The sequence below is a fragment of the Bubalus bubalis genome, chromosome 5 (assembly GCF_019923935.1).
Source record: "Bubalus bubalis isolate 160015118507 breed Murrah chromosome 5, NDDB_SH_1, whole genome shotgun sequence".
Classification (NCBI taxonomy): Eukaryota; Metazoa; Chordata; class Mammalia; order Artiodactyla; family Bovidae; genus Bubalus; species Bubalus bubalis.
Window position 1 is genome coordinate 115657392 of NC_059161.1, and position 13699 is coordinate 115671090.

Genomic DNA, 13699 nt, shown 5'->3' on the forward strand with positions numbered 1-13699 from the left:
TTTCCATCAGTCTCATGGTTGCTGCTGCTTTCATTAAAAATTCTATTATTTTTAAAAATCCATCAGCAAGATGGTAAGATTAATTCATATGTACATAGTACAAGACAAATCTAACCTCTCTAAAGCTTTCTAAGCCAAAACATCTCACACTGACAAGGCAGCAAGTTGGCCAAATACACCCAAATCAACCCAAATAACTCAACCACATGAATCAATGAGATTTGGGAGAAACAGATCATGAACAACTCAGACTGCTATCTATAATTTAAACTACTTGGAACCCTGTGGCACAGAGTTGCAGCGAGAAGGATGGTTTCTATGGTTCCTTTAGTTCTAACATCAATTTCTATGGGCTTCCCTGTGGCTCAGGCAATAAAGAATCTGCCCGAAATGCAGGAGACCCAGGTTCGATCCCTGGGTCGGGAAGGTCCCCTGGAGAAGTGAATGGCAACCAACTCCAGTGTTCTTGCCTGGAAAATCCCATGGACAGAGGAGCCTAGCAGGCTATAGTCTATGGGGTCGCCAAGAGTCGGACACGACTGAGTGACTGACACTTTCAAGATCAATTTCTCAGGCCAGGCACACCGGTCTTATCCCAGAACTGTACCAGAGAAAAACTACCAAATGCAGAGAGACCCTTTTATTTTTTCAGCATTGATATGGGGGTCCTGAGATGGCCTCTCAGTGAAGAGGTGAGGATGAGAGGAAATGCAATCTCAGGGCTTCAAAGCTGGAAGAGCTTAATCTCTCTGCCCCACTTAAATGTCATCCCTACCCTGCTGTGCCAGCTGACTCCAATGGACCTGTCATGGAAGAATCAGTCTTCCATGGTAAAGAGGTCTACGAATCCTAAATCTGTACATCAACTCCTGACCCCACTATTTGTGCCAGGTAGGTTGGACAGAAAGGAGATTCAACCAGTCCATCCTAAAGGAAATCAGTCCTTAATATTCATTGGAAGGACTTATGCTGAAGCTGAAACTCCAATAGTTTGGCCACCTGATGAGAAGAACAGACTCATTGGAAAAGACCCTGATGCTGGGAAAGACTGAAGGCAGGAGAAGGGGATTACAGAGGATGAGATGGTTAGATGGTATCACCGACTCAATGGCCATGAGTTTGAGTAAACTCCAGGAGTTGGTAATGGACAGGGAGGCCTGGCGTGCTGCAGTCCATGGGGTTGCAGAGTCAGACATGAATGAGCAACTGAACTGAACTGGGCTCCAAAGATCCTTTAGCATAATTTTCTGTTTTTGGTAGGAAATTCATCTTGATAGCCATGAACTGTCATAACTTGCTATCCAAGAATCTGTGATGAAAAATAAAGACCTTTCTCCTCACTCCATCTCTGATATAAAATAGCTCAAGAAAGTATGTGAACAGAAGATTCCTAGGATCTAAGCAGATGTGTAGGAGAAACATCTAGGGAAGTATGAGCTGGATGAAGAGGCATTCTTCTCCTCATAGATCTTCCAGAAGCCAGCCATAGCTCACCCATCAAAGTGTGGGCAGTGTTTAAACTGCAATAGGTTTTAATGAAAATTGCTACACGTGTTACTATTATGTATATACATACATTCATATACTTATATGCTTACACACACACACACACACACACACACACACACACGGAAAGAGAGCTATAATTCTAGACTAAACTTTGTATACATTATTTCATTTTAACCCAAAACAACCCTTTGAGGCAGGAAGTGGCTATCTTCCTTATACAGAAGAATTTGTAAAAACAGCCCAGGATGACACAGAGAAAGTCAGACTTAGCAGAATCCTGTCTCCCAGGCCATTTTCTCTCTGGCATACCACTCCTGCAGGAATATGAATTAGAAAGATCTTATCTTGTGAAGAGCTTTTTCTCCTTCAATTGCACTCCCCTTAAACACTCCTACTGTCTCCTCCCTGCCTTTGGTTCCCACCTGTGATTTGAACTTGCATCTTAACCCCAACTAATTCTTCCTTTCCTAAAAATATTATCACTTGACCATTTAAAAGATGTTAATGGTATTATTGATTTATTATAGCAGGATTCCATCAACCTGCTCCTGAAGAAACAAAATAATCTCAAAGAATGCAAGAATAACGTTACATTTTACCCTTCAGTGGAGACTCTGAACTTAAAGAAATATGATGTTCATATTACTTAAAATTTTTTCAAGTTTCCCCAGGAGAGACGCCAATGGCCCTATTTCTAGTACAACAAAGAAGGGCATTAATAGGTTGAGCTGTTACCTATTTACCTCCCAATGCCTGGGCATCCAGATAGACTGGCTTGTGGAGTCCTCACAGACTCGTGTTTCCATTGAAATGTGTTCAATGTGAACTCTCTGTGAGAGAGCCCAAGACTGCTGATATCTGAAGCAAAAGGCTGGTGGAAGAACCTGGAATAATTCTTACTCTGAACAATCTATGGAGATTTTATGATTCTCTGATGAGAAGGGACCTCTAGAGGCCAGCTGGGTCATTCCTTATGCCTCCAGGTCACACCAAACGTTACACAACCCCATGATGCCACAGACCACACGAAACCTTACACACTCCATCATGCCACAGACCACACCAAACCTTTCACACTCCATCATGCCACAGACCACACCAAACCTTTCACACTCCATCATGCCACAGACCACACCAAACCTTAAACAATCCCATGAAGCCACAGACCACTCCCTTACACACTCCATCATGCCACAGACCACACCAAACCCAACACACTCCATCATGCCACAGACCACGCCAAACCTTAAACAATCCCATGAAGCCACAGACCACACCCTTACACACTCCATCATGCCACAGACCATGCCAAAACATGCACAATCCCATGAAGCCACAGATCACACCCTACACACTCTATCATGCCACAGACCACACCAAACCTTACACTCTCCATCATGCTACAGACCACACCAAACCTTACACACTCCATCATATCACAGACCAAACTCTTACACACTTCATCATGCTACAGACCGCACCAAACCTTACAGAATCCCTGATGCCACAGACCACACCAAACCCTACACAATCCCATGAAGCCACAGACCACACCCTTACACACTCCATCATGCCACAGACCACACCAAACCTTACACACTCCATCATGTCACAAACCAAACCCTTACACACTCCATCATGCCACAGACCACACCAAACTGTACACGCCCCCCATACCCAATTCCTAAAACACTTTTAGAAAGGAGGTTCTTGTGCCCAGGACAAAGAAGAACAAAAAGTGCACTTGGTTTCTGGGAAGAGACGAAACTGATGACGAAGAAAAGGAACAGAATGAGGAAAGTCCTTTGTTACAAAAAGAGAAGGAGCCTAGAAAACAGAAAAAACCTGTCCAAGTCCCAGCCCCTGTCTCCATCTGACCATGTGGAAATGGCTGGGAAACGGCTCTCTCTGCAATCCAGTCCTTTGCTTTCCTGACGTGTAAAACTGGAATAATAACTGGCTCTGCCTCATGGAGCAGCTCCGAGTGTTCAGTACGTCTCTACTGGTAGGGTGCTCAGCGCCTGCCTGACACATTGTCCCACAGAGTCGCAGGCAGAGCTGATAAAGGCTAAGAATGCTGACTTTAGTGGCCAAGAGGAAAAGCAGTTAGGAGAGAGCTTGGTGGTAAACGCTGGCCAGGTCCGTCGGCGGCATCCCAGGTGGCGTGAGGCCTGTGCACTTAGTAGTACAAGGTGACCTTGTCTCAGGTACACAGGTAAGCAAAGGCTCCCAGTGTGTGATGCAGTTTGGCCCCGGAGGACTCACCTGCTGCCAATGTTACCTCAAGGCATGTCGTGGGGGAGGGGCCTGGTGCCATTCCCTGAGACAGTGCCTTTCTTTCCTTAGCTGACTGCTAGTGGGCTGGGGGTCAGCTCCTCCTCACTCTGCAGGAAGCCTCCTTGTATGAGCTGATGTCACCAGTCTCACTATCTGGAAAACTAGATGGCTGAACCCCCTGGTCTCTGCCATTCTTTCTCAAAAGAAAAGAGAAGCATTTCTGCAAACCACCTAATCTTATAGGTGAGGAGTCCCTAAGAAACAGGCTGTCGCTCTGCACCTTCTTCGGGCTCTCCTGTGAACTCACATGTCCTTTTCCTTCTGTCCAGCATTTGGCTGGGTTTTCAGCTTTCCCATTTTAGTTTTTGGCTCCTTTACAGGCTGAGTGTGCTTCCAGGAGCCTCCCTCCACAGTCCCATCTGTCCAGGCTCTTCTGAGCCTCGGTCCCCCAGCAGGATGCCTAGCTAAGTGAGTGCACAGAGGTCCATCCTGGGAGGGGCCAGGGCAGCACCTGCTTCCCAAGTGGCATTGCTGTTCTGCAGGAGTTAACTCAGAAGCAACGAATCAATAGTTACCCGACCAGACACCCACTGACAGCAGACTCCAGACAGACAGAAAGAAGGATGGGCAGAGAGGCGCCTCTCTGTGCCCCTCTTTATCTTGAAAATGCTCATTTCCCTGAGATCTATCTGAGGCTGAGTACATCCTCAGAGAGCAGCAGCTCTTCAAAAGCTTAAGGACTGGGCAGGAAAGTGACCTGGTAGAAAGATAGCATGTGTCATGGGTGCGGTTATGAAATAGCAGACAATTGACACAGACCATCTGTGATCTGGACAGAAGAACACCAGTTCAATGACTTCTGTGTAGCTGTGCCCTCCTCAAGAGCACCCTCATGCCCAACACAGCAAAGACAGAAAAGACACTGAGCCAGGAACACACCCAGGCCCAGGACAGCACTGGACAACTGAGGACAGAGGGCAGAGAGGGCAAGGAGGAGATGGTGATCTCAGACCCCCATGTCTTCTTCCACTCATGCAAGAGCTACATCCTGAGCACCTAGCAACTCCCAGATACTGCACAGGGTAAGACAGGAAAAGACACAGGAGACACCGAGCCCCAAGGAAGTTACAACCTGGTTGGGGAAGATAAACCCATGAGCACATAACCAGACAAACAAATGGAAAAACTGTTCTGAAAATAATCCAGAATGACATTCCAGCCCAAGCCTGGGGGAAGTGCTAGGGAATCACTTTTATCTGGGTGTCAGGCTAGAGGGAGGGGATTCCATCTGAGCTGAGGCCAAAATGATGAAGAGCCACTGCCGTGGGAAGAGCTGAAAGAGGGGCACCACCACAAAGGGAGCCACATGTGGGAAGGCTCTCTAGCAAGAGTAATCTTTCTGTGTTCAAGAAGCAGAAAGAAGGTCAGGGTGTCCACATCACAGCGAGGGAAGCAAGCCAGGCTTTATTAGCAAAAACCCTGGTCCAAGTCATGCACTAGGAACTAGGGATGGAAACCTGAAGGCCGCATAATTCTGGCTTCAAGAGGCCACGCAGTAGCTGGAGAGACTAACAGAGGACCCACCAGCTTTGAGAATGAAATGTTAAAGGCTTTCCAAACCTGAGTAACACGCTACAGCTTCTTGCAGCGGAAGAGGCCCCGCGGGGTTCCTCAAGTATGGAAATCACATTGTTCTCTGCTATCCCCTGGAACTGCTATATGAAACCCCACTTCCGTCTTGTAAATTTCTCAGACTTTTTATTCTTAACTCACTTTTTTTCTTTTAAATAAAACATCCCGCAGTGGCAAAGCCTCGAGTCTAGGGACAGGACAGAAAGTATAGTTCAGCTCTGATACCCACTTACCAGATCTCACCCAAGGAGACAACTGACTTCACCAGTTGCCTCATTTGGGGAATCTATGAAAACGTGACATGCATTCATCAAAGTTGTCAAGTGACATGGTGACATTTAGTGATAGTCTAATTAATGAGAGCCACACAGCTGATATCTCAGGGTCCCCTGATCCTATCAGAGCAGCAAAATCATGTCCACTGGGAGGAAGATACTGTTCTCTGACCACAGGCAGACCACCCACCCACCCATTAATGGACACAAGGTCCCCCATGGTTGATGACCTCTTCGACCTCTGCACCCACAGCCCAGCCTTGTGAGTTGGACCCAAGGTCCTGGGTGAGAAGCCTCAGCCTCAAGCCTTTCCACACCCAACATCCAGCTCACACCCACCTTCAAGTAAGAACCATTCCACACATCTTGCCTGGACCACAGTTGTATGGAGACTGGGTGATATTCTGTTTTGTTTTGTTTTTAGTCATCTCATCTGTTCAATGGACATCTGGGGGCACATGGCGCTCCGGACACAACAAACAGGATCCCTGCTTCCAAGAGCTCGCTGCCCCCCAACCACAAGGAGAGGGAAAAAGGAGATGAACGGCACTGCAAGACAGGGCAAGAGAGAAAATGAGTGGGGAGACACCGAGCACTCGAAAAGAGTCATCAGGAGAGCATAGGACGCGCTGGGGAAAGCTAGTCCTGCAAAGTCAAGGACTCGGCATTCCAGCTGGGCCACTCACTAATGTGTGATCTTAGGTAAACTCCCCTCTCTGCGTCTCAGCATCCTCATCTATAAAACAGAGACGCATGCGTGTGTGCTAAAGTCACTTCAATCACGTCTGACTCTGTGTGGCCCCATGGACTATAGCCGACCAGGCTCCTCTGTCCATGGAATTCTCCAGGCAAGAATACTGGAGTGGGTTGCCTTGCCCACCTCCAGGAGATCTTCCTGACTCAGGAATCGAACACACGTCTCTTACGTCTCCTGTATTAGCGGATTCTTTACAACTAGCACTGCCACTTGGGAAGCCCAAAATGGAGACTTTGGGCTTGTAATTTGAGATGTAATAGATTATTAGATCTATTTCAGAAAGTTGGATTCATTGCAAATAACTGACCAGTAACTGATAGTACTATGCATTTATTTTGGAGAAGGAAATGGCAACCCACTCCAGTATTCTTGCCTGGAGAATCCCACAGACAGAAGAGTCTGACAAGCTATGGTTCAGAGAGTTGGACATGACTGAAGTGACTTAGCATGCACACATGCATGCATCTATTTAACATTATTACTACTGCTGCATAATTTGGCTTCCAAATCTCCTAGCTGTGCAGCCTTAATCAAATGATATAAACTCCCCAAACCTCAGTTTTAGCATCTGTAAAATGGGGATGATCATGGCACCTACAATCAGAGAGGTGGCATTAGGGTTAAATGTTTATGTTATGAGTTTGGTGATAGGTGAGACAGTATATAAAACACTTAGAATACTCCTTAGGACATAGGGAGCACCCAAGAAACTTAGGCTCATATTATTATTATTATTGCACAGTCTATTGTATGAAACCTCACTCTTTTGTAAAAATATGCATACAGACTATTGGCAGGAGGGCAGAAGGAGTGGGAGACTGCAAATTGTCTGTAATTGTATTCAGACTGTGGATGCCATACTAGGTGAAAGGTCTCCTGGTTCTTCCACAAGGATCATTAGAGCTAACTGGAGGAAATAAAACCTCCTAAAAAGTTCCCTCACATTAGAATCTGCTGCTGAAGCATGCATTCTTTGGGGACTGCAAAAGATCCTCAAAAAAAAAAAAAAAGAAACTGGTGAGAACAAAGCAGAATAATACGAAATTAGAGCAAAAAGTCCTCTGCTGGTTGAGGAGAAAACTACAAGCGTAAACCTCATGGTCACCCACGGTGACTTGGGAAGGGTGGCTCCCCTGGCAGGGCTGGGGTGGTCAGGGCCAGCCTGACTGGGGTGGGTAGCTTGGTGACATGTTGAATCAACACATAAGGAAGGGAGGAAAGAAGCAAGGAGGGAAGGGGAGGGAGGACAAAAGAAAGAAGAGACCAACATACACACAATAAAACCCAAAGGGAAATAACCCAGAGCCCTGAACCACTACAGTGCTGCAACCTGGAATCGGGTTATGTGCAAATTTCGCAATTTCTGTGCAAACAAAATACATTCTGAGATTTCCTACTTGCTTCTCTGCACAGAGAATCACAAGAGGCCAAGCCCATGTTTGAGGGCTTAAGGGCTTCTCCTCCACGGAAGTGCACCCCACCATGGTGGCCCTTCCTGGTCCAGTGAGGGAGGGCGTGCGGAGGACCAAGCCCATCCTATGGAGATTCGAGCACCTCCGTTCCCTGCGGCCCAGCTCACATCCCCACTCAGGCCCGTGGCCAGTGGGCTGGCGTCAGACAGATCCCCGTTCCTCTAACCCCCGCCCTGGAGGGCTCCCTCCACTGGGAGGATCTCTCTGCTGCGTGATGGGAAGACAGTCAGCCCCAGGGGCTGCCTAAGTGTCAGGGGGGTGCTCCAGGAGGGCCTCTGCGCCAGAGCTGGGCTGTGGAAGCCCCACAGTATCCCACTTCTTCCATCTACAACCAGTCAAGACCAGTGAGTCTAAACACACGTCAAAATGCAAACAAATGTGAGAGCAAGAGAGAGATGGAGAGAAAGGCCCAGAGAAAGCCAGCAAGAGCCACGGTAGTGAAGACAAAGAGAGAGAAGCCAGCAGGTACACGATCATGCGATTTTTTAAGAGGAGCTGCTCCTACCCAGGCCTGGCCCCGGGTGGAGCATATGCTGGCAGGGTCCAGATTCTCCTGAGCCTGGGGGCTGCCTGCCGAAGACCACACCCCGGCCCACCCATATCCCCTCACTGTTCCTATACTATGGGAGCTACTGTCTGCAAGACCCCTTGGTCTTGCTTCTTTATCTCCTAATGTCTACAGAGATGACAACCTTCCACGTTCTTGAAAGTACCATTCCATTCATGTCTACAGTGTTCTCCGGTACGACTGTCTCCGTCTTATCTCCTGGGGGCTACACCTTGCAGCCAAAGGTTGGGGGACAAAGGGCACATGCAGAGGACACTACATGCCATTCACTATATTGCTTCAGAGGCTTGTTTTTGTGTTTCTTTCTAAACAGTCTGAGATCAGGACACATTTGAAGCGTCCACGAAATCCTTTACAAAGCAGACACACAGCTATTTCGGGTATGAGGCAGTCAAATCTTTAACCTTTGCTCAAAATCGTCCCTAACTCAGGGTTCCGTGGAAAAGGTGGATCCCAGAACCAAAGAAAACCTAGCAATCCTTGGGGGCATGGGTGTTAGCTTGCCAGAGACAAAGGAGCATGGGTGCCTACAGGCTTCAACAGGCCCTTAAATCACACCCCTCCTCCGGCAACATCCTGACAAGTCAGCTTTGTAACCCATGCCCCTTCCTCAACATTTTCTATCCCGTGGGTATCGCCTCATGCATCATCCATAAACCTTAGAAGGACAGTCACAGAAGGGGTAAAACAGTGGCTACCAGCACCAAGGTTGTCTCTCCAAGAATCTTCATGCACAGAGAATGGGAATACTGCCACATTGCTGTGCAGTCAGCTCAGCGGTGGCCCAGTCTGGGAAACTTTATTTAAGCAAGCACATCATTCTTTCCACGAACCTTCTTAACTTCTACCTCCTGCAGACTCTCATCAAATTCCAGAGCGTAAGATCCCCGCTTACAATCACTGACATTCTGTGAGGCCCTCCTGTGTGTGGTATGGTTTGTAGACACTGGAAATTGGAGTTAGCATTTCAGAAGGCAGGGTAGAAAGGGAGACAGGCTCATCCTACCTCACACAAAACATAGCCAAGATTCTTTTTCTCTTCCTCCTCCAGCTCCTATCAGCCTGAACCCCAGAAGTCCATCAGGACCCAACTCAACAATGAAATCCCCTTTCCGTTGGGTAGATGAGCTTTGCACACACTGCTGTGGAGGACAGCACCACTGAGAGAGCAAGTGATATTTTCCAAGGAGAAGTCAGACTGATGTCCACGGCTTCGATCTCAGGGCCATGTTCAGATAGAGAAAGCGTGTCCCTCTGGTCACCAGCTCGAGGCTCGAAGGTGCCCCAGGAAAGCCCAGACACAGTCAGACCCAGGACAAAACAGCCGCTCGACCAGAGTATGGGAGCTGGCTGGCAACTTCCCATGGCATGGGCAGAGTGATGGCATTCACAGGAAGCCAGACCCGACCTCTGGGACTCATTAACTTCAGAGAAGACTGCTCATGCTGAGCCCCAGCCAGGCCCCCAATCACCACGCCACCAGCTTCAGGCAACAGACAGCGCTCAGGACCCTGGCCTCCATACCAGAGACCCCCTGGCCCAGCGCCCCTCCTGCTTACCAAGTCCTGAGCCAAGGAGGCCAGGTTTGGGAAACAGCTCATCTCTGGAACCGCTGAACGTTTGCCCATGACCACCACCTTCCCAGGCAGAACACCCAGCTCAGCCATGAAGTGGGCAGCCCAGAGAAACAGCGAAGCCTCCCTGCAGCAGCTCCACGGTACACACCTGCACCCCTAGCGCTCGCCCCCCACGTTCCCTCCACAAATCACTGTCGATTCAGAGAGGGATGGCGGCTCCCTACCTGAGGGTGGCGCTCTCCCCCTGCCGGACCGTCACGTTGTCCATCGCCTTGGGGAAGGTGGCATCTCCGCTGCGCACGGGCACTCCTGTGGGTACAAGGAACAGCAGCCTGAGAGACACGACCACGAGGCACTTCCAGGGCAGGAACAGGGACCCACAGACCCCCATCCTCGACAGCCACAACTTCCCAGAACTCCGGCGGCGGCTCGGCACACGCCCCCCAGGCGCGCACAGGAAGTGGGTGGGGTGGGGGAGCGAGCACGGGGACCCGGAGGCGCGGGCTGGAGAAAAAGCGCGCAGACTCCTCCAAGTCGGGTGTTCCTCCCCAAATCGAGCCTCAGCGCTCCAGCCTCGGAGAAGCGGTTTCCACGGAGGACATCCAAAGGGGGCTGCCTCTGTGCTGCTTGGCCGAGAAGGTGGCCGAGAGAGGAGAAGCGCCAGACAGGTGCGAAGGTGCGGGCACGTCTCAGGAGCCCCTTCCTTGCGTTAACAGTTCAGGCATGGCACTTGGGAGAGGAGTAAGCACTTTGGTACTAGAAGGGGACAGGAATGGGTTGGATCCGGCCACCCAGAGATGATCTGAATTCCTCAGTTCCAACAAGGGCAGGTCCAATACTTTCTTTGTAAGTTTCGGAAGAAGGATGGCCAGCAGATAAGTCTGTAACAATAGCAGAGCCTAAAAGTGGAGCACGCAGAAGGCGCAAGGGTGAGACAGCAGGAGAGGGAGGCTACGCCGGGCTTCGTGCGATCCGGACGGGGGTTGCTGCGGCAGCCGCCTCGGTCAACTTCCTCCGAGCCCAAATGCGCGCTGCAGCCGCCGCGATGCGGCCGGTCTAGCCTGGGCGGTCTCTGCGGCGGCGGCCCCTCGCTCGCTCGCTCGCTCGCTTGCTGGGCAAGGCGAGGCGCTGCCGGCCCCGGAGCCGTGCGGACGCCAAGCTCAGCGGCCGCCCCCGGCCTCCGCGCCGCCGGCCTCCCGGGAGCAGCCCCGACGCGCGCGGGCCCCGACCGCCGGGGTTGTCATGGCAGCAGCTCCATCACTGACCGCCGCTCTCCGCGGTGCCGGCGCCGAGCGAGCGGGCGGACCGCGCGCATCCCGGCGGGCGGCGGGCGCGGGGCGCGGGGCGCGGGCGCCCACCTTAACCCCCGCCGCGCCGCGCTGCGGCCGTGCACGAGCCCGGGCGAGGAATTTAACCATTTCCCCCCTTGAGGAGCTGTCATTTCCAAATTAAGAAGAAAGGCAAAGTTACCAAGCGGTCTTAATAAGCCCGAGACATCTTAATGAGGGTCACAAACTAATTAACTAGGAAAGGAAAACCCTGAAGCATGCACGTGTGCACGTTTAAAATTATCAGATTAATTCATTAGCGTTTAGAGTAAATTTAAAGTGTTGGGAGGATGTTTTAGAATAATTCTATTTATTATTCAATAGTCAACGCCCACCCCACCAACAGCACCCCCCCCCCCGCCAAAAGCGCCTTCAAACATCATTCTAAATAGAGATCTTCCATATATAAAACCAATGCAAAATCACAGAAGCCTCTTAGCGTGCGAATCTGGCAAAACCACATCAAAATGTTGGTCAAGTTCCGACACTGACTTACATTCTCTATTCTTGTTCTGTCGACATGAAAAGATGCTGGCCCTGCAGAGTGCTCATTTCAGATGAATGAGTGTGAGCCCCTGGCATTACTGATACCGAAGATTCCCAAGTGCCCAGGGCTTCACACTCTTGCAGAGCCGGTTTCATCTTAAGAGGTGTGTTTCTCAAATTCTTGAAACTCAGGGGAAAGCTGCACTGGCCTCAGTTCCTGTCACTTCTCCTCTCTGGCTGCTGTGTGCCCACCTTTGTATGTTTCCTCTCACTTCAGCTCTGATGGAATGTGGCTCCTTCCCTCCTGGGCCAGGCTCCTGAGTGAGGGGGGAGCCCCGAGCTGCACACAGCCCACCCCACATGCTAACATCAACATGATTCTCTGCTTGGGGACTCCTGTCTGAGCTCCCTGCACTGACCCAGATTCTCCCTGGGGAAAGAGAAGAGGCAGTGTGGCTTTGTTTTTCACTGGACTTTCTCCCAAATCCAATCAGGAGGCTTTTTTTTAACAACTGTTAAAAAGCAACAATAACAACAAAAAATGTGTTCTTCCCCGAGTCATCCAGCCACCACCAAAAAGAAACTGAATTATTCCAACTAAGACACTGTCATATAAGGGTGCCATAAAGTCCGTGTATCTTTCAACTGATCATCCCAAGTACGTGTAGATAACACATGTGTGAATGATGCACAAGCATTTCACTCCTTATACCCCATGCCCACAACTGCCCTGGGTTGGAAGGAATGGAGGTGGGTGTGCAGATGTGGAAGCCAAGCAAGGTAACAAAGAAAGACTGAGAAGGTATGGCTTCCTCTTTTAACAGGTAATCAGAAAGTGTGCGTGCGTGCATGATCAGTCACTTCAGTCATGTCTGACTCTTTGCAACCCCATGGACTGTAGCCGTCCAGGCCCCTCTGTCCACAGGATACTCCAGGCTAGAATACTGGAGTGGGTTGGTCATGCCCTCCTCCAGGGGATCTTCCCAACCCAGGGATGGACCCTGGGTCTCCTACATTACAGGTGGATTCTTCATCCACTGAGTCACCTGGGAAGCCCCCAGAAAATGTACTACCAGGTAAAGTTGAGCAACTCACACTGAAGATTGAACTTAATCCATCATTAGGCCCATTTCCCCCTTGTTTCTTCCACTGATTTTTCCAATATTAAATTCTCAGGGAAATCCATCTGCTACTTTTAGCTGGTGGGGCCATTTGATATATAACACCAAAAAAAGAAAAATCAATTGTCAACTTGTGACCACAAAGGATGACTTTGCTCTCAGGAAAACCAAAAATGATGTCTATGGGGAGCAGGAGATTTTGTTTATATTTTTGAAAGAAGAAGAGAATTAACTGATTTCAGCACCAGTCCATTCTTGCCAGAGCCTATTTTGTCTCGATATTTGCAGTGGGAAATCTCGGGGAAATAGGAAATCGCATGATTTCCCCAAGCTCAAATGTTATATGATAGCAGATGTTAGGTGTGAGATCATGATTGCTGACCTCAGTCTGCTGAATTTGGGGTTCTCGCGTAGGGCTAAGGAGTTACCTCTGACCATCCACCACCACTGTAACCACCCCTCCAATTCCTCTTGGTAAACAGGTCTTAGCACCTCAAGTAGAAACAAGCACAGCAGTGGAGAAGGGAGAGGGACTCTTTCTGGGGTTTGGAGTCATTTTCCTCCAGACTTGAGAATGGCAGGCATGACTCCTTTCATGATAAATTCTCATCCTGGCTCTTGCACCTAATTCCCAGGTAGGTACAAATGAGCATTAGTTTTTGCATCTTGGAATGTGGGTAATGACAACAGCCAGCCT

At 49.5% G+C, this 13699-nt stretch overlaps 1 protein-coding gene across 5 annotated transcripts in view; it reads right to left on the bottom strand.

Annotated features, from left to right (window-relative positions):
- NTM (neurotrimin) overlaps nucleotides 1-13699 on the bottom strand; it is a 953690-nt gene that overhangs the window by 400547 nt on the left and 539444 nt on the right. For 2 of the 5 annotated variants that reach the window (XM_006061672.4, XM_025287323.3), the window contains exon 1: nucleotides 10292-11349. In XM_006061672.4, the coding sequence (XP_006061734.4) occupies nucleotides 10292-10458 (167 nt within the window). In that variant the 5' untranslated portion in view covers nucleotides 10459-11349. Of the gene's footprint in view, nucleotides 1-10291; nucleotides 11350-11891; nucleotides 12213-13699 lie in introns of those variants that run through there. The other 3 variants (XM_006061674.4, XM_006061669.4, XM_025287326.3) reach the window with 3 other exon arrangements.